Below are 14,987 nucleotides of genomic sequence, written 5' to 3'. Positions count from 1 at the left end.
CACAATCCGAAATCACAAACCCACAACCCAGAGACCCACGCCCACGCCGATCACAAACCCACAACCAGACCCACGCCGATCACAACTCGAAATCACAAATTTACAACCCACAAAATCAAATCACCCCGCCGTCAAGCTCTACTCCATATCGACAGCAACACTCCGAAGGCGTTTGGGCTTTGAAGTTCCTGACTGACGAACCTTAGAGGGGAGGAGCTTAAACCGTGAACCCGAGAGAAATAGAGAAGCTACAAGAAAGAGGAAGAGGAAAGTGAGAGAGGAGAGAGAAGAAAGAAGGGAAAAATAAAAAACAAATACATGCACAGTTACCGTTGGAATAATAAATAAAAAAATTTGGTTTAGGATTTGTGCTACAGTGAGGTTGTATTAATACAATCTCACTGTAGCAGTATCTCAAAATTTTTGAGATTTGAAATGTTTGATGGAGTTGGTTTTTGGGTGTATTGGTGCTAAAATTTAACATATGGTACTTTTAGTATCCTTAGAGTATTCTCATCAGCTCTCTCATAAAAAATGTCATTTTAACACACCAAAAACCTACTTTATCATTTTAGCACATCATTTTACAATATCTCATTTATCAGATGTTTTATTCTTTCCTTCTATACATTAAAATAATATTTACACCACATTAAAATAATATATTAAATTCCTCCAACAACAACTCCTCCACATTGCCGCAATAATGGCCACCAACAACCACTGCCGCAACAACACCGACAGCCACCACCAGTACAAACCCACATCCATTAACGGCACCTTAAAAAAAAAAAAAAAAAAATCCACAACAATCCAAAAAATAACCACCACAACTACCCAATAATCACCACCACAACCACCAAATTGCCGCTACAACCACAGTACCACTGCCACAACTAACCCACAACCTACCACATTCACAAACCTCAAAACCCATCCCAAATCAAACAACCCACAGTTCAGGCGGCGAGATCGGCTTCAGGTAGGAGACGTCAGCGGCGAGATCAGCTTTAGGCGAGATCGATTTCAGTGGCTTGAGGTGGCTTTAGGCGAGATCAGCTTCAGGCGGCTTGAGGATGAGAGAGGAAGAGAATGAGAGTGAAGAAGGAGCTGTGGAGGACGATTATGGCTCCGACGAGATCAACGGCTTCGGCGAGATCAATGGCGAGATTGGCGGTGAGATTGGCAGCTTCGACGAGATTGATAAGAGAGAAGAACTTAGATGCAGAGAGAAAAGATGAGATAAAAGAGAGAGAGAGAAAGCCAGAGTGAATATATGGGAGAGAATCCAATGAATAAACAAATAATAAAAAATTTTGGCATTGTTGTCCATACCGTTTCAGACGGTACTGTAGCATGTTTCAAATTTTTGAAACATATAGAATAGCTGATGAGATTTGAATAATGGTATTTGATGTGTCAAATGTCAAATATTTAGTATTTGACACACCTGATGAAAATGCTGAAAATGCTCTTAAAGGCAATCTCAGCAAAGTTATCAGATCATTTTGTACCAAAAGACCCTTTACCCTGGGATCAATCCAAATGACTTTATTCCTTAACTTTTAACATTTATAGATAGACAAGGACACCACAGTGACAGCACGGCGCGACAGACACTAGCCTCAAATTCACCAAAACCCTCAAACCCCCCAAATCTCTGTCTAGCTCACCACCCAAATGGCCTCTCACTTCCACCACCTCCACCACCAAAGCTACTCTTCCCCCACCACCACAACCACCGCCCCCTGTTGCTGCAACTCTTGTTGCTTCTACAGCCAACCCCATCTTTCTCCATCATCACCAGACCCACTTCTCCAAGCCCTCGCTGCTCACATTCTTCAATCAACCCCACCAAACCATCACCAACATCAACATCAACATCAACATCATCCCCATCACGATCCTTACTCTCATCAATCTATGAAACTCAACCCCCACAAACTCCATCCTCAAAACCAACACCAACATCATCAAAAATTCCAAGAAATCCCAGATACAACCCATTATCCCCTTCTCTCCTCTCTGCATCAACGCATCGATGCCCTTGAGTCCTCTCTCCACCATTTTTCCATTTCTTCTTCTCATTACTCTCTTCCACACTCTCTCAGGGACTTAGCCGCTCGTGTTATCCAAACCCATTTCCGTGCCTTCCTTGTTCGTAGATCAAGAACCCTTAGACACCTCAAAGACCTTGCTCTCATCAAGTCTGCCTTCAACTCTCTCAAGTCCTCGATTTCCAGCAAGACCCACTTCGATTATGACACTCTTTCTCAAAAAGCCATGGATTTGCTTCTCAAGCTTGACTCCATTCAGGTAAATCATTCTTGGTTGTTTGATATTCTGTTCAAAGTTCCTCTCTTTTTGTTTTTTAAGTATGTGGGTTTTGTTTTCAGGGTAGGGATTCAATGATTAGGAATGGGAAGAGGTCGATTAGCAGAGATTTGGTGAGGTTCTTGGAGTTCATAGATGGGGTTGCTGTGAAAAGGACTGGACTTTCCTTCAAAGCAATGAAGAATATGAGGTTTGGTCATCCAAATTGTAACAAAGGTAGCGTTTTGGGCACTAAGATTAGAAGTTCGGGTGGGCAGAGGGAAGTGACACAGAATATGAGGGCTAGAGCTGAAAAGATTGGTGGCTTTTCTAGGGCTTATCAAAATGATGAGGATGATGTGGAGTTTGAGGGGTTCCAGCAAGCTTTTGATGATGAGGAGGAGGAGGAAGAGGAGGAAAGCCCTAGAGTTGTCATTAGTGGAAAGAATGGGCAAATTAGAAATGGGGTTTTGGTGAAAAGAAATGGGGTTCAATCTAGGGTGAAGAAGAGTGTGAGTTTTGCAGAGAACGGGAATGTGTATAGGGTTTTTAGCGACACCCATGAGCCTATTTCAAGGAAGAATGGTTCTGCTAGCTTGGATGAGAGTGTTTCCAGTGATGATCAGGGAGAGCTTGACGGAAATCTTTGCAGTGAACTTGAAGAAGTTAAAGGTTTTCCTCAGGGGGCTGAGGATGATGATGAGGCACACTCGGAGAATGGAGGATCACCACAGACCAGTGATGGGGAAAGAAACAGTGCAAGGTTTATAAGAAACGGAGGTGATTACGAAATTAGAGGGCATTTTAATGATCAAAATGGTGACTTCGTATTCTCTGCTCCTTTTCCAGTGAAGATGGAGGCAAAAGCTGATCAGATGAAAAAGAAAAGGGCCATGAAAATTGAGAAATAAATGGCAACTATGGGAGTTAGGTTCAATGTTTTTTGTGACTGTTGAGTGGACATTTGTGGTTTTTGCGTTCCACACATATCCTAATTGTTAGTTTAGAATTGATCAAATAGCCATTGTGAAAGAGATGCATGTAACTGGGGCTTTGCTTGTGCGTTTATTATAGCCGTTGCTGTGAAAAATAGGGTCCGAGGTTGGTCAATGTGACTAACCTGCCCCTGAAATTGTAATGTCTACTAATTCAATTCTCTCACACCGTCATTATTTCAAGTCATTCATTACATTCTCCTTGTACTATTGATGTAAAAAGCTAACTCCAATTTTTTTAGTCTATCATTGTTTTTTCCTGCCTGTATTACATTTACTTACGGAATGAACTGTTGCCAGCGAAGGATAATAGACCCAAGACAGTCTCTTCAAATTTATGCCCTCTAGCAGAGGCCATATCATAAACGCGTCATTAAGAAATAAATACATGACATAAGACCAAATAAGACCTCATTTAGGCCTGGGTTGCAGAGCACTTGTTCTGTATATGATGGTGCAGAATTCAATACAATGGTCACAACGTATTCTAAATCGTTGAGGGAGGATAAATCAAGTCACTATATACAACTCTATTTTGCTAAATATTTGGGATAAATCAGGGCAAGTGATGTGATTCGAAGTTTGAAAATTGGTCTCTGAAAAAATTTAAAGTAAGTTTGCCACCCATTATTTATCTTTGCCCTTATACAAGTGAGAGTTCAGTGTTCAGAGTATGACCTTTTAAACAAGTGAGAGTTCTATTTTCGGAGTATGACCTTTTAGTGATTAAAAATAGCTTAAATTTAAAAGCACCCAAGTCAAATCACAAAGTCATCTTTAATATAGCAGACTTATCCGATACTAACAATGGCAAAAAAAAAAAAAAAAAAATGGCGAAAATCTGAAGAGCTTATTCTACAAGCAATTGGCTACTCAAAAAACCAACTCTGAAACCATGACCTCTGCAAAGTAAAGAAGAATCACCAAAACCTTACTTATTTTTTACACAAAAAAACACATACTACAGGGGCAGAAGAAACAATAATAGATACTTCAAATACCTTTTCTATTTATTGGTAAGTTAGACAAGTACCCTATCGATCTTGAATCTACAACTTTATCCTCCATCCATTATTTAAGGAAGAGAAAGTGGCATTTGAGTTCAGAACACAGGCAAAAATGTTACATATACCTTTTTTTTATATATAGGAATGTTACATATACTTGAAAGAATAAAGTTACAAAAGTTAGACTACAATGCTAATTTTTCGTAAAGATCTTTTACCTTTATTAAATATATGAAGCGGAATGAGGCTGACATGTTAGACAATTAGGGAAAATAAATAAACCTTCAATTCAGAGGAATATCTTCTCCTATCCGCATGGGCTGGTTGGTAAGCAATTTTCTGATTTTGGTTATCCTACAACCAAAAAAAAACTAGCTTGTAAACGATTTGAGCAGATACCACATTCAACATGGAGCAAATTCTATTGGAATAAAATAATCTTACCAGGGAAGTGTGTTGGCTTGAACCCTTTAACCACAAGCAAGTACTGCTATCATGGCCAGGGCACTTACAACTAGTGCAAAGCGTGACCCTGCTTGATGATTGCTCTGGTGCTAATATATTATTTTCTCTTGAAGAGTCTCTTGTTTAAGTTTTCAGGTATTCAAGGGGATTTATTGGTGCTGATGAACTGTCCACGTGACTGGCAGTAGTGGTGTTCTCATCTTGATAACTCGTGCTGGCCATGGTTTCAAGTTTCTTTGGATTGATGGCATCTTTCTTTGCATCAACGATCTTAATCCTGGCCTCTCTTAATGCATTTAATGCCAATCTAAAACTATGGTCAGATGTCATCCCTTCCTCCGCACATTTAATGCCTTCCTGACACAAAATATTGTACTGCAACTTCGTGCCTTTCTGAGAATTGCCTTGCATTTCACCATGGCCCTGTACATCCAAAATGGCCTCATCCTTGGCATTTCTTGTCCATCGCTTTAAGATATAATGGTGTGGAAGCATAGAGACATTCTTTGCTTTAAACACTGCAAGCACATGTCGGCAAAGAACACCTTCAAACTCAAACATCTTGCAGCTACAGCTAGCAATTTGTTCAGCTATATTGAAACAAACAAAGAAACATTTATGTTCTTCATCAAATCTTGCTACCTTATATGTGCCCCTTCCTCCATCCTCTCCAGTGAATTTGACAGCAAGTGCAAGAGATTCAAAAACTTCTTCCTGAAATATTATGAAGAATTTTCTTGTGTAAATGTCTGCTGCTTGCTTTTCCATAGGAAGTGGTGTCTTCAAAACTGGTTTCGTATAAAAGGTTTCAAACTCTGCCCTTGCTTCTTTCTCATATCGATCGTCTAAAGCCTTTTCATATTGCTCTGCAAAATCTTCTAAGGTAGTCCTTGCATTCACATTGCCATCAAAAAGTGAGTTTACACTTGTGCTTTGCTGGGTAGCATACATTCCAGCAAAGAATGTGTCTCTTACATATGTTGGCACCCACAATTTGCGGTCAAGATAAAGTGATTGAAGCCATTCATTTCCTCTAAGGTTGTACTTATCAAGAAGCACTGGCCAAGCAGATTCAAATTCATCAGGTGTCTCACTCTTATTAATGCACCTATCAAATTCTACTTGAAATGTTCTTGGTAGAGAGCTATATGTATCACCCATTTCCCTAGGCATTTTGCTCATGATATGCCACTTGCAATATCGATGCCTTGACTGGGGAAAAACATGTTCGACTGCTCTACCTATGGCTGAATCGTAGTCAGTTATGATTAAGCCAGGTTGCTGTCCAGACATTGCCTCAAGCCATGTTGTGAAAAGCCAGATGAATGTGGATTCAGTCTCATCTGCAAGCAATGTGCAACCAAACAGCACTGATTGTTTATGGTGATTTACTCCAGTAAAAGGTGCAAATGGCATTTTATACTGATTCACCTGATAAGTAGTATCAAAGGCTACAAAATCAGAGAAACGATTATAAGTAATTCTGGATCTTGTGTCAACCCAGAAAACACTACTTAACCGATCTTCTTCATTAAACTGTATCGCATAAAAAAATGCAGGATCACTAGCTTGCATAACCTTAAAAAACCTGAGCAGACTTTGAGCATCTATCCCAAAAGTGCTCAGCCTTCCCCTTCCGATGTAATTGACACTATTCTGTGCAGTAAAGACCAATTTATCAAAACCGTTGGAATCGTTAATCAAGACATTAACGGGATCACTTAGACCCATTCCAGGGGAACTGCAAGAGTGACTCAAACATTTGCTGGGATCAAAATCCTGCTTATGCGACCGAAGAAAATGCCGCATTGCTGGAGTCACTAGCTCATGATTGTGGTTCTTCTCTAGTTTTGCCACAAACCATTTCCCATTATCTCGTTTTCTCACAGTCATCAAAGCTTTACAACCTTCCCTTGTGATAGGTCTAGCACGCCTCCTTTTCATGTCATCACCTGAATCTATCCTTTTACCACACCTCTCTCGACGAAACCCTTCTTTAGAACAACAAAACTCTCGAGATATAATCAAATTATCTTTCTTTGAACGATAGTATGAGTTCACACGAATACTAAAACCGGTTTGCTTAGCATACGCATTGTAAAAGTTCCTCGCATCATCCTCTGAAGTAAACTCCATCCCCAATGTGGGCTCTACAACCCCACCTACAAAACTCTCAGAATACTCAAGATTCACATCGTGCCCGCTTGCAGCATCCAATACCATTGGAGCTTCAACATCCTCAACAACACAACATTCATCACCTTCTTCTTCCAAAGCCACAAAAGAGTCCACCAATTCTTTAGCTTCACTAGAAGGCTCTTCCTCAATTTTATATTGTTAAACCTGTTGCATATATAAATCATACACTAATAGTAGTGGATACCCTTTAATTTTCATTCACACGCATTATGTTTCTCAAAACAAGGTACAGAATATACCATACATGATTTTTCAGTGCACATAACATTCTTTTGCTTTGGTGTGTTGAACAAACAACTTATCGACATAGATACATTAAAAAAAAAAACCCATTTACAAAACAACACCATATTTGAAGAATATAAATTTAAAAAGAAAAAAGTCATAAGCTTTCATATTCAATGAAGTGGTTGGCAATCAAAAATAGTCATAATTCTTTGAGCAAAGAAGAATTAGAAGCAAAATAACAATGGTAAAAATAGGGTACCAAAACTTAAACAGTTCTTCACAGATGGTTGTATAGAGAATTCATCTTAATACAAAAGGATATACCAATGACCATAATTGCCATTAAAGAGCAAGAGAAAACCATTCAAAGGAAACCCAAAAATTATAGTCAGTTCTTTTTTTTTTTGTTGGTGACAAATGGAAGAGAAATATAAATACAATATATATTTTGGGTTGTTCAATTCAAGCTGTTCAAGTTTACCTTTGCTAAGCAGAGAGCAGAGAGTGAGAAAAAGAATGAGAGTTCAGAGTAGTGTCAGTGTAGTCTGTGTTGCCGCGGACCAAAGGCAATGGGAGGACACCAATAACGCTCTGCTTGCGCTCTTTTTTCCGGATGGGAAACCTATACCGCCAATTATGGACCGTGCGATGCTTAAATCTTCGGACATCTAACGGTTCATGTTTCGTGTGTAAGCTCAACTTAAGTTTCGGTACAAGTGTGTTTGATGGCCAAAGATTGGGTCCTATCAAAGCACACGTTACCATCGTTACATGTGTTCACTATTGGTTACGTCCGTGTACTACAGATACTAAATCCAATTTTTATTTTTATTTTTTATTTTTTTTTGAAAAGGATACCAAATCCAATCCAAGTCGAGCTTTGATGAGATAAAAGTTTTACTAAATTATACTCTCTCTCTTTTTCCCTTCTTTTTATTAATAATAAATAATAAAAAAAACCTTTTTCTTCCTCTTAAAAAAAAAAAGTTATACCTGGTATATTACTATTTTTCAAAGACTAAAACTACAGTTTTGACCCATTTTATTTAAGGATGTTTTCATTTTTCTTCTTCATATTTATAATTTTTCATTTTCATCTCTAATGTTTGATACAAGTTTTAGCCTTTCCATCCATATTCATTATTTGACATGTCCTTAAATATAAACCAAATCTTCGAATAAAATATTTATAAAAAAAGCCAAATCTTAATTCCAAGTATAGCATATGTCTATCTGTTAGCTATAAAAAAAAAAGGTATAGCATATGTGATAGTTGTGGGGCCAGAGAACTTATGATCCGGTCCATGCTCTACTAGGGCCTAGGGCCCGTGCCGAGGAAGGTATTTGCCGAGGACGAATAGGGAAAGGCCGAAATGCCTGGGGGCACAGCCGAAGATGACCCTGTCCTCGACATTCCAAAACTTCAAATGGAAGAGCAACATCTCGTTGAAGGCTGCCCCCAAAAAGCCCCCTGAAGAAGAGGCGAGTAGAGTGGGACCCACGTGGGGGTACGGTGTGGAACTGGTTCAAGGTAAATACGTCCTCTCCGCATTAAATGCGCCCGCAAACGTCCTAACCATATTAATGAAAAAAGACGCCTGAACAGGGTGGTTTCGGTCATCGCAACTAACAAAAAGCAAGGGGAGGCAGCTGATGGGACGAGTACTTAAGTAGACACCTACCTGATCAACAAGTGGATGGCTAGGATCAACCAAGAAGGGCTATATAATGTGAAGGTTGATGCGCCAAGAAAGGGGCTGGGAAAAAAGGCCAAGAACCAGAGCCTCCTAGACCGCCTCAAGGAGAAAGACTCCTCGAGCGAACACAGTTTAATTCTGTATGAACACCACGACTAACCACCGTTCGGTGACCAAGGCCTAGCCTTTCAAACCCATGCTCTACAAATGATATTGTTTGGGCCTTTTTACGTGCGAACCCAATATCATTTTGGGTCGTTACAATAGTCAATCCAATCCAATCAATACGTGTACATTTCATCTTTTCTTTTTTTAAAAGACCAAAATCCTATCTATTTTTCAAAAAAATAAAAGGGAAATCTTGAAAAAACACTATTCAATTCATCGCCCTTTTTTTTCTCAAAAAAAAAAAAAAATTCATCACCCTTTTTACCATTGCCACCGCTATTTTCAGCTGCCACCATCAATGACTCCAATTGCCTCAACCATTTAGCCTCCGACCCACCATCCTAACCCAACCAAATAAAAGAGTTAGAAAAAAAAAAAAATATATATATATATATATATATATAGTTTAGAGAGAAAGAGGGAAAGATACAGTGGAAGACATGATTGCATGCAGCAATCTTCCCAATTGGAGCAATAAAACTAATAAGTAAAAAATGATATTAGTTTCAATTAAAGTTACAAAAAATCTATAATAATATGAAATTTCTTATTAAAATTAATTTAATGAAGTGATTTTTTTTTTTGCTAATTCTTTGTTTTATAATTATTTTATAGATATAATATAATTTGACCTTCTCTATACTACTATTTAGCCCTCGTTTGAGAGGAGTGAATGGAATGGAATGGAAAGGAATGAAAAACATAATTCTAGAATATTCTTCCCTTCCCTTATTTGAGAGTTTTAATTAAAGGAATGAAAAGTTCATTCCCTTGTTTGGAAGTTTAAGTGGGAGGGAATGAAATGAGTATGAGGGAATACTCATTCCTCTCTATTCCCTTAAAACCTCAAATTTTCATTCTCCCCGAAATTGGGGGGAATAAGAGGGAATGAAATTAGATTTAATGAATTCTTTATTAAAACTCCAAAAATACCCTTATATATTCAACCATTTATTTTAAAATAAGAGTCTAATAGTAATATTGTCATAAAATGAATCTATTTCATTCCCTCTATGTTACTCCCAAATAAGATTACTTACATTCCATTCATTTTTATTTCTTTCCATTTCTTTATTTTAAAACATTCAATTAAGGTTACTTAATTCAATTTCATTCTTTTTTTTTCTTTTTTTTCCATTCATTTCCTTAGGCTTCGTTTGGGAGTTCATAAGGGAATGGAATGGAATGGAAATGAATGATCATAAGGAAATGGAATTTAATAGAATGTATTTAAGTAAGGGAAATGAATGGAAAAGAATGGAATGAAATGAAATTAAGTAACCTTGATTAAATATTCTAAAATAAAGGAATGAAAATGAATGGAATGTAAGTAATCTTGTTTAAGAATAACATGAAGGGAATAGAATGGAATGAAATCTGTGGGGCATAATAGTTTATGGGCCGGGCCCGTTTACTCGTAGGGATTCCAAAGGCCCAAGCCGAAGAAAGCTATGGCCCAAGGCCAATAATGTAGAGTATAGGATAGCCTTAAGATACCGCCGAGAACCGCTCAATCCTCGGCAAACCCAAAGTCCCACCGAAGAGAGGGGCAAAAACGGTATAGGACTAAGTTTGAAAGGAAATCTAAAATATCCGGGGAAAGCTGCCCTTACTGCCATTCAATGCTCTGCACCTGACAGAGCCGCATTCTTTGACTTTTACCACCACCCCCAACGACTTTGGGTATGGGCTGATGGGACAAGTATCAGTCTAGGAAAGTTTGACCCTACACGTGGACGAAGGACAGCGAACACAGGCCAGTATAAAAGGGAAAGTAAGTGTCCTAGGGAAGGGGCTGGAAAAAATGGCCAAAAACCAGAGCCTCCCAGCCCACCTCCAGGAGAAAGATTCCAGGGGTGAAGAAAACTTAACCACACATGAACATCACGAAAAACCCATCACCTGGTGACTAAGGCCTAGCCTTTCAAACCCATGCTCTACAAATGATATTGTTTGGGCCTTTTTACGTGCGAACCCAACACTGCTACGGTTCGTTACGAATTGTGTCCTTACAATTGGCGCCGTCTGTGGGGAAGGCTTGTGTGTTGGCATAGGCGGTGGGTCGAGAGAGTTCCCTTGTCATCTCTGACAACTGGTTGTAGAGTTTTAGAGTAAAGTTCCGCTAGGGGCTATGCTTCTTTTCTAGGGGCTACGCTTGGTAGCGTTAATCGCACGGATAATTCTAGGGGCTTGGCTGGGGAGCTAACTCCCCTAAAGCCAAGGTCCAGCGCCAAAAGAAAACTAGGTTTTGGACAGAACCAAGGTATTGGATAGTCCTCAGACTCAAGCCTATGGGAAAACCAACTACCTAGATGAGGAAAACTAGGTTTTGGACAGAACCAAGGTATTGGATAGTCCTCGGACTCAAGCCTATGGGAAAACCAACTACTTGGATGAGGAAAACTAGGTTTTGGACAGAACCAAGGCATTGCATAGTCCTCGGACTCAAGCCTATGGGAAAACCAACTACCTGGATGAGGAAAGCTAGGTTTTGGACAGAACCAAGGCATTGCATAGTCCTCGGACTCAAGCCTATGGGAAAACCAACTACCTGGATGAGGAAAACTAGGTTTTGGACAGAACAAGGCATTGCATAGTCCTCGACTCAAACCTATGGGAACACTCACCTGGACTAGGTTTTGGACAGACTGGACTCAAGCCTCTGGGGAAACCAACTACCTGGATGAGGAAAACTAGGTTTTGGACAGAACCAAGGCATTGCATGGTCCTCGGACTCAAGCCTATGGGGAAACCAACTACCTGGATGAGGAAAACTAGGTTTTGGACAGAACCAAGGCATTGCATGGTCCTCGGACTCAAGCCTATGGGAAAACCAACTACCTGGATGAGGAAAACTAGGTTTTGGACAGAACCAAGGCATTGCATAGTCCTCGGACTCAAGCCTAGGGGAAACCAACTACTTGGATGTAGGAAAACTAGGTTTTTGGACAGAACCAAGGCATTGCATAGTCCTCGGACTCAAGCCTATGGGGAAACACTTACCTGGATTGGATGAGGACAACTAGGTTTGGACAGAACCAAGGCATTCCATAGTTCTCGGGACTCAGCCTATGGGAAAACCACTACTGGGAGGAAAAACTGGTTTTGGATAGAACAGGTTCTGCATAGTTCCTTGGACTCAAGCCAATGGGAAAACCAACACTTGGATGAGGAACTGGTTTTTGGCAGAACCAAGGGCTTGGACATGTCCTCGGACTCAGTCTATGCGAAACCACTACTGGATGGAGGAATAGGGTTTTTGGACAGACCAAGGCATTCCATAGTCCTCGACTTCAAGCCTAATGGGAAAACCAACTACCTGGATGGGAACTAGGTTTTGGACATAACCAAGGTATTGCATAGTTCTCGGACTCAACCATATGGGAAACCAACTACATGGATGAGGAAACTAGGTTTTGGACGACCAAGGCTTGCATGTCCTCGGACTCAAGCCTCTGGGAAACCAACTACCTGGATGAGGAAAACTAGGTTTTGGACAGAACCAAGGCATTGCATAGTCCTCGGACTCAGCCTATGGGAAAACCAACTACCTGGATGAGAAACTAGGTTTTGGACAGAACCAAGGCATTGCATAGTCCTCGGACTCAAGCCTATGGGAAAACCAACTACCTGGATGAGGAAAACTAGGTTTTGGACAGAACCAAGGTATTGCATAGTCCTCGGACTCAAGCCTATGGGAAAACCAACTACCTGGATGAGGAAAACTAGGTTTTGGACAGAACCAAGGTATTGCTTAGTCCTCGGACTCAAGCCTATGGGGAAACCAACTACCTGGGCAGCCAATTTCTTGGATGAGAAGAAGATTGAGTTTTTGTAAGGTTGGCTACTTAATAACAATTCTAAGTTGCTCAGTCCTCGGCTCAAAAACTGTAAAAGGTTAATGCCAATAGGAGTGTTAAGAAAATGTTGAAACGCGTCACTATTGAGTAGCCTAGGGGGCTGTTCATTTTGTGGGTGATATGTCCTCAGATGGTTACTTCCTACACTGCATCGTGCATTGAGCTACCATCTCGGCCAATTTTGGGGTAAGTATCGTTTTTTACAGGTCGGCATTGTTGTACCAAACAACTCTATTAAGGTTATGGTGATATCTTTTTCTTAGCAAGCATTTTGGCCCTAAGTGTCATCGATTCAAATGCTATATTCTTGCGCCGAACAGCACTTGCAAATTCATAATAACGCACTTTTCTTCAATAAAAGATTAGGGCCCCAAGTAGTGTATTCTAAGGTAGGCGGTATTGTGCCGGGCCGACTTAGTAAGCTCATCATAATGCCCTTTCTTTTCCTGACTAATGGGAATTTCAACCCTAAGTATCATTCGTTCGATTCAGTATTATTAAACCGGACTGTTTTTATAAACGCCGAGCAAGACCTTTTTTATTTAACTGGGACTTTGGTCCTAGACGTCGGTCACGGTTTAAAAATAAAAAGAATTCACAAGGGGGTATATCTTTGCATTGCGTTATTATTTCGAGAATATAGAGATAGAACATGTAAAGCAAAATGATAGCAATTTTTATTAATGTAAAGATGTATTACAACGTACAAAGAGGGGCTTAAACAAGCCTATACAAAATATAGATTACCAAAATCATAAAAAAAGCAATACATTGGGTAAACAGTCAGATCTCTTTTTAAACTCGTTTCCGAAGTCTTTCCTAACTCTGCCTCAGTAGCGCCCATATCAAGAGAAGGACCTTCCTCAGAAGAAGATGGAGGAGATAAATGAAGAAGATGGAGGAGATGAATGAAAAGAAGGAGGAGAAGAAGAGGGAAGAGATGAAAAGAAAGAAGAATGAGCAAAAGAGGGAGAAGGAAAAGCGCCAGGATGGATCTGGTGCTGGAAAGACTAAGAAAGAGAGGCGAAAGGAGACACCAGTGAATGAAGAGAGAAAGAAGCAGGGGCACTTGGTCCCTGCCTCAGTCCTGACTCCTAGCACACTGGTACCATGTTAGGTATGCTCATGAGAGAGCGGTTGGTACTGATAATGGGTGTCCTCGACTCAGTCAAGTCGGAAGTTTGACGTGACGAGTCTCTGCTTCGGATTTTGGCTGAAAGGAAGGTGAGACAAGTCTTAAGTCTCCGCCATCCTTGCCCTGACCGAGCCATTACGAGCTTTATTAGAACATGATGCTTTGAGGAGGGGTATGGTTCCTTCATCACTCGTTATAGTGAACGTATTATGATTTGGTGTATAACTGTTGGGTTAAGTAAACGCTAAGGGAGGCTAAGGGTTTCAGATCTCAGAAAGATAAAAGAGTCTCTGTACGAAAGTGATAGCCTCCTACTTGTCTTCTTATAGGAAGGGCAAAACAGAAGGTATTAAATTCGTTCGGGTTTCCAAAAGAATCTGAAAACAAAGATGTGTCCGTTCCGCTTCCCCACCTCATCAGACGAATCGTCGAATGTAAATGAGTCTCGTAAAGGGAAGTCATTAAAAGCACGTCTTGGACAGCCAAACGGCGGGAGCATGTCGAGAGTAAATTAAGGGGAACACCCTGTAAACCGATATATTTTCTGGGCAGGTGGAGAACCGCCAGCATCAATGAAGGGCTAAATTAAATGAGCCATAATAACGGCTCGGTATTACCAAAACCCACCTTTCCAACTCAAAGGTCGGACAGTAGGGTTTTGAGGGGCTATTGTGGGGCCCAATAGTTTATGGGCCGGGCCCGTTTACTCGTAGGGAGTCCAAAGGCCCAAGCCGAAGAAAGCTATGGCCCAAGGCCAATAATGTAGAGTATAGGATAGCCTTAAGATACCGCCGAGAACCGCTTAGTCCTCGGCAAACCCAAAGTCCCACCGAAGAGAGGGGCAAAAACGGTATAGGACTAAGTTTGAAAGGAAATCTAAAATATCCGGGGAAAGCTGCCCTTACTGCCATTCAATGCTC

General features: G+C 40.3%; 2 protein-coding genes across 3 annotated transcripts; one reads left to right on the top strand and one right to left on the bottom strand.

The window, feature by feature from the left end:
- Positions 1–1,560: 1,560 nt before the first annotated feature.
- Positions 1,561–3,499, top strand: LOC115975591 (BAG family molecular chaperone regulator 8, chloroplastic). Its single transcript, XM_031096434.1, has 2 exons — positions 1,561–2,316; positions 2,397–3,499. Exons 1-2 carry the CDS (start codon positions 1,681–1,683, stop codon positions 3,222–3,224), a joined length of 1,464 nt encoding a protein of 487 aa, XP_030952294.1. The 5' UTR covers positions 1,561–1,680; the 3' UTR covers positions 3,225–3,499.
- A 798-nt stretch (positions 3,500–4,297) lies between these two features.
- LOC115975590 (protein FAR1-RELATED SEQUENCE 5-like) lies at positions 4,298–7,610 on the bottom strand. 2 transcript variants are annotated; one of them, XM_031096432.1, is made up of 2 exons: positions 4,760–7,610; positions 4,298–4,669 (listed from the first exon to the last, which is right to left on the bottom strand). In XM_031096432.1, exon 1 carries the CDS (start codon positions 7,001–7,003, stop codon positions 4,904–4,906), a length of 2,100 nt encoding a protein of 699 aa, XP_030952292.1. In that variant the 5' UTR covers positions 7,004–7,610; the 3' UTR covers positions 4,298–4,669; positions 4,760–4,903. The 2 variants fall into 2 exon arrangements, with proteins under 2 accessions (XP_030952292.1, XP_030952293.1); XM_031096433.1 differs by lacking the exon at positions 4,298–4,669 and having other exon boundaries at positions 5,217–5,298; positions 5,423–7,610.
- Between the last annotated feature and the right edge of the window lie 7,377 nt (positions 7,611–14,987).

The sequence above is a fragment of the Quercus lobata genome, chromosome 2 (genome assembly GCF_001633185.2).
Source record: "Quercus lobata isolate SW786 chromosome 2, ValleyOak3.0 Primary Assembly, whole genome shotgun sequence".
In the NCBI taxonomy this organism is placed as follows: Eukaryota; Viridiplantae; Streptophyta; class Magnoliopsida; order Fagales; family Fagaceae; genus Quercus; species Quercus lobata.
This window is presented reverse-complemented; position numbering and strand designations above follow the sequence as displayed.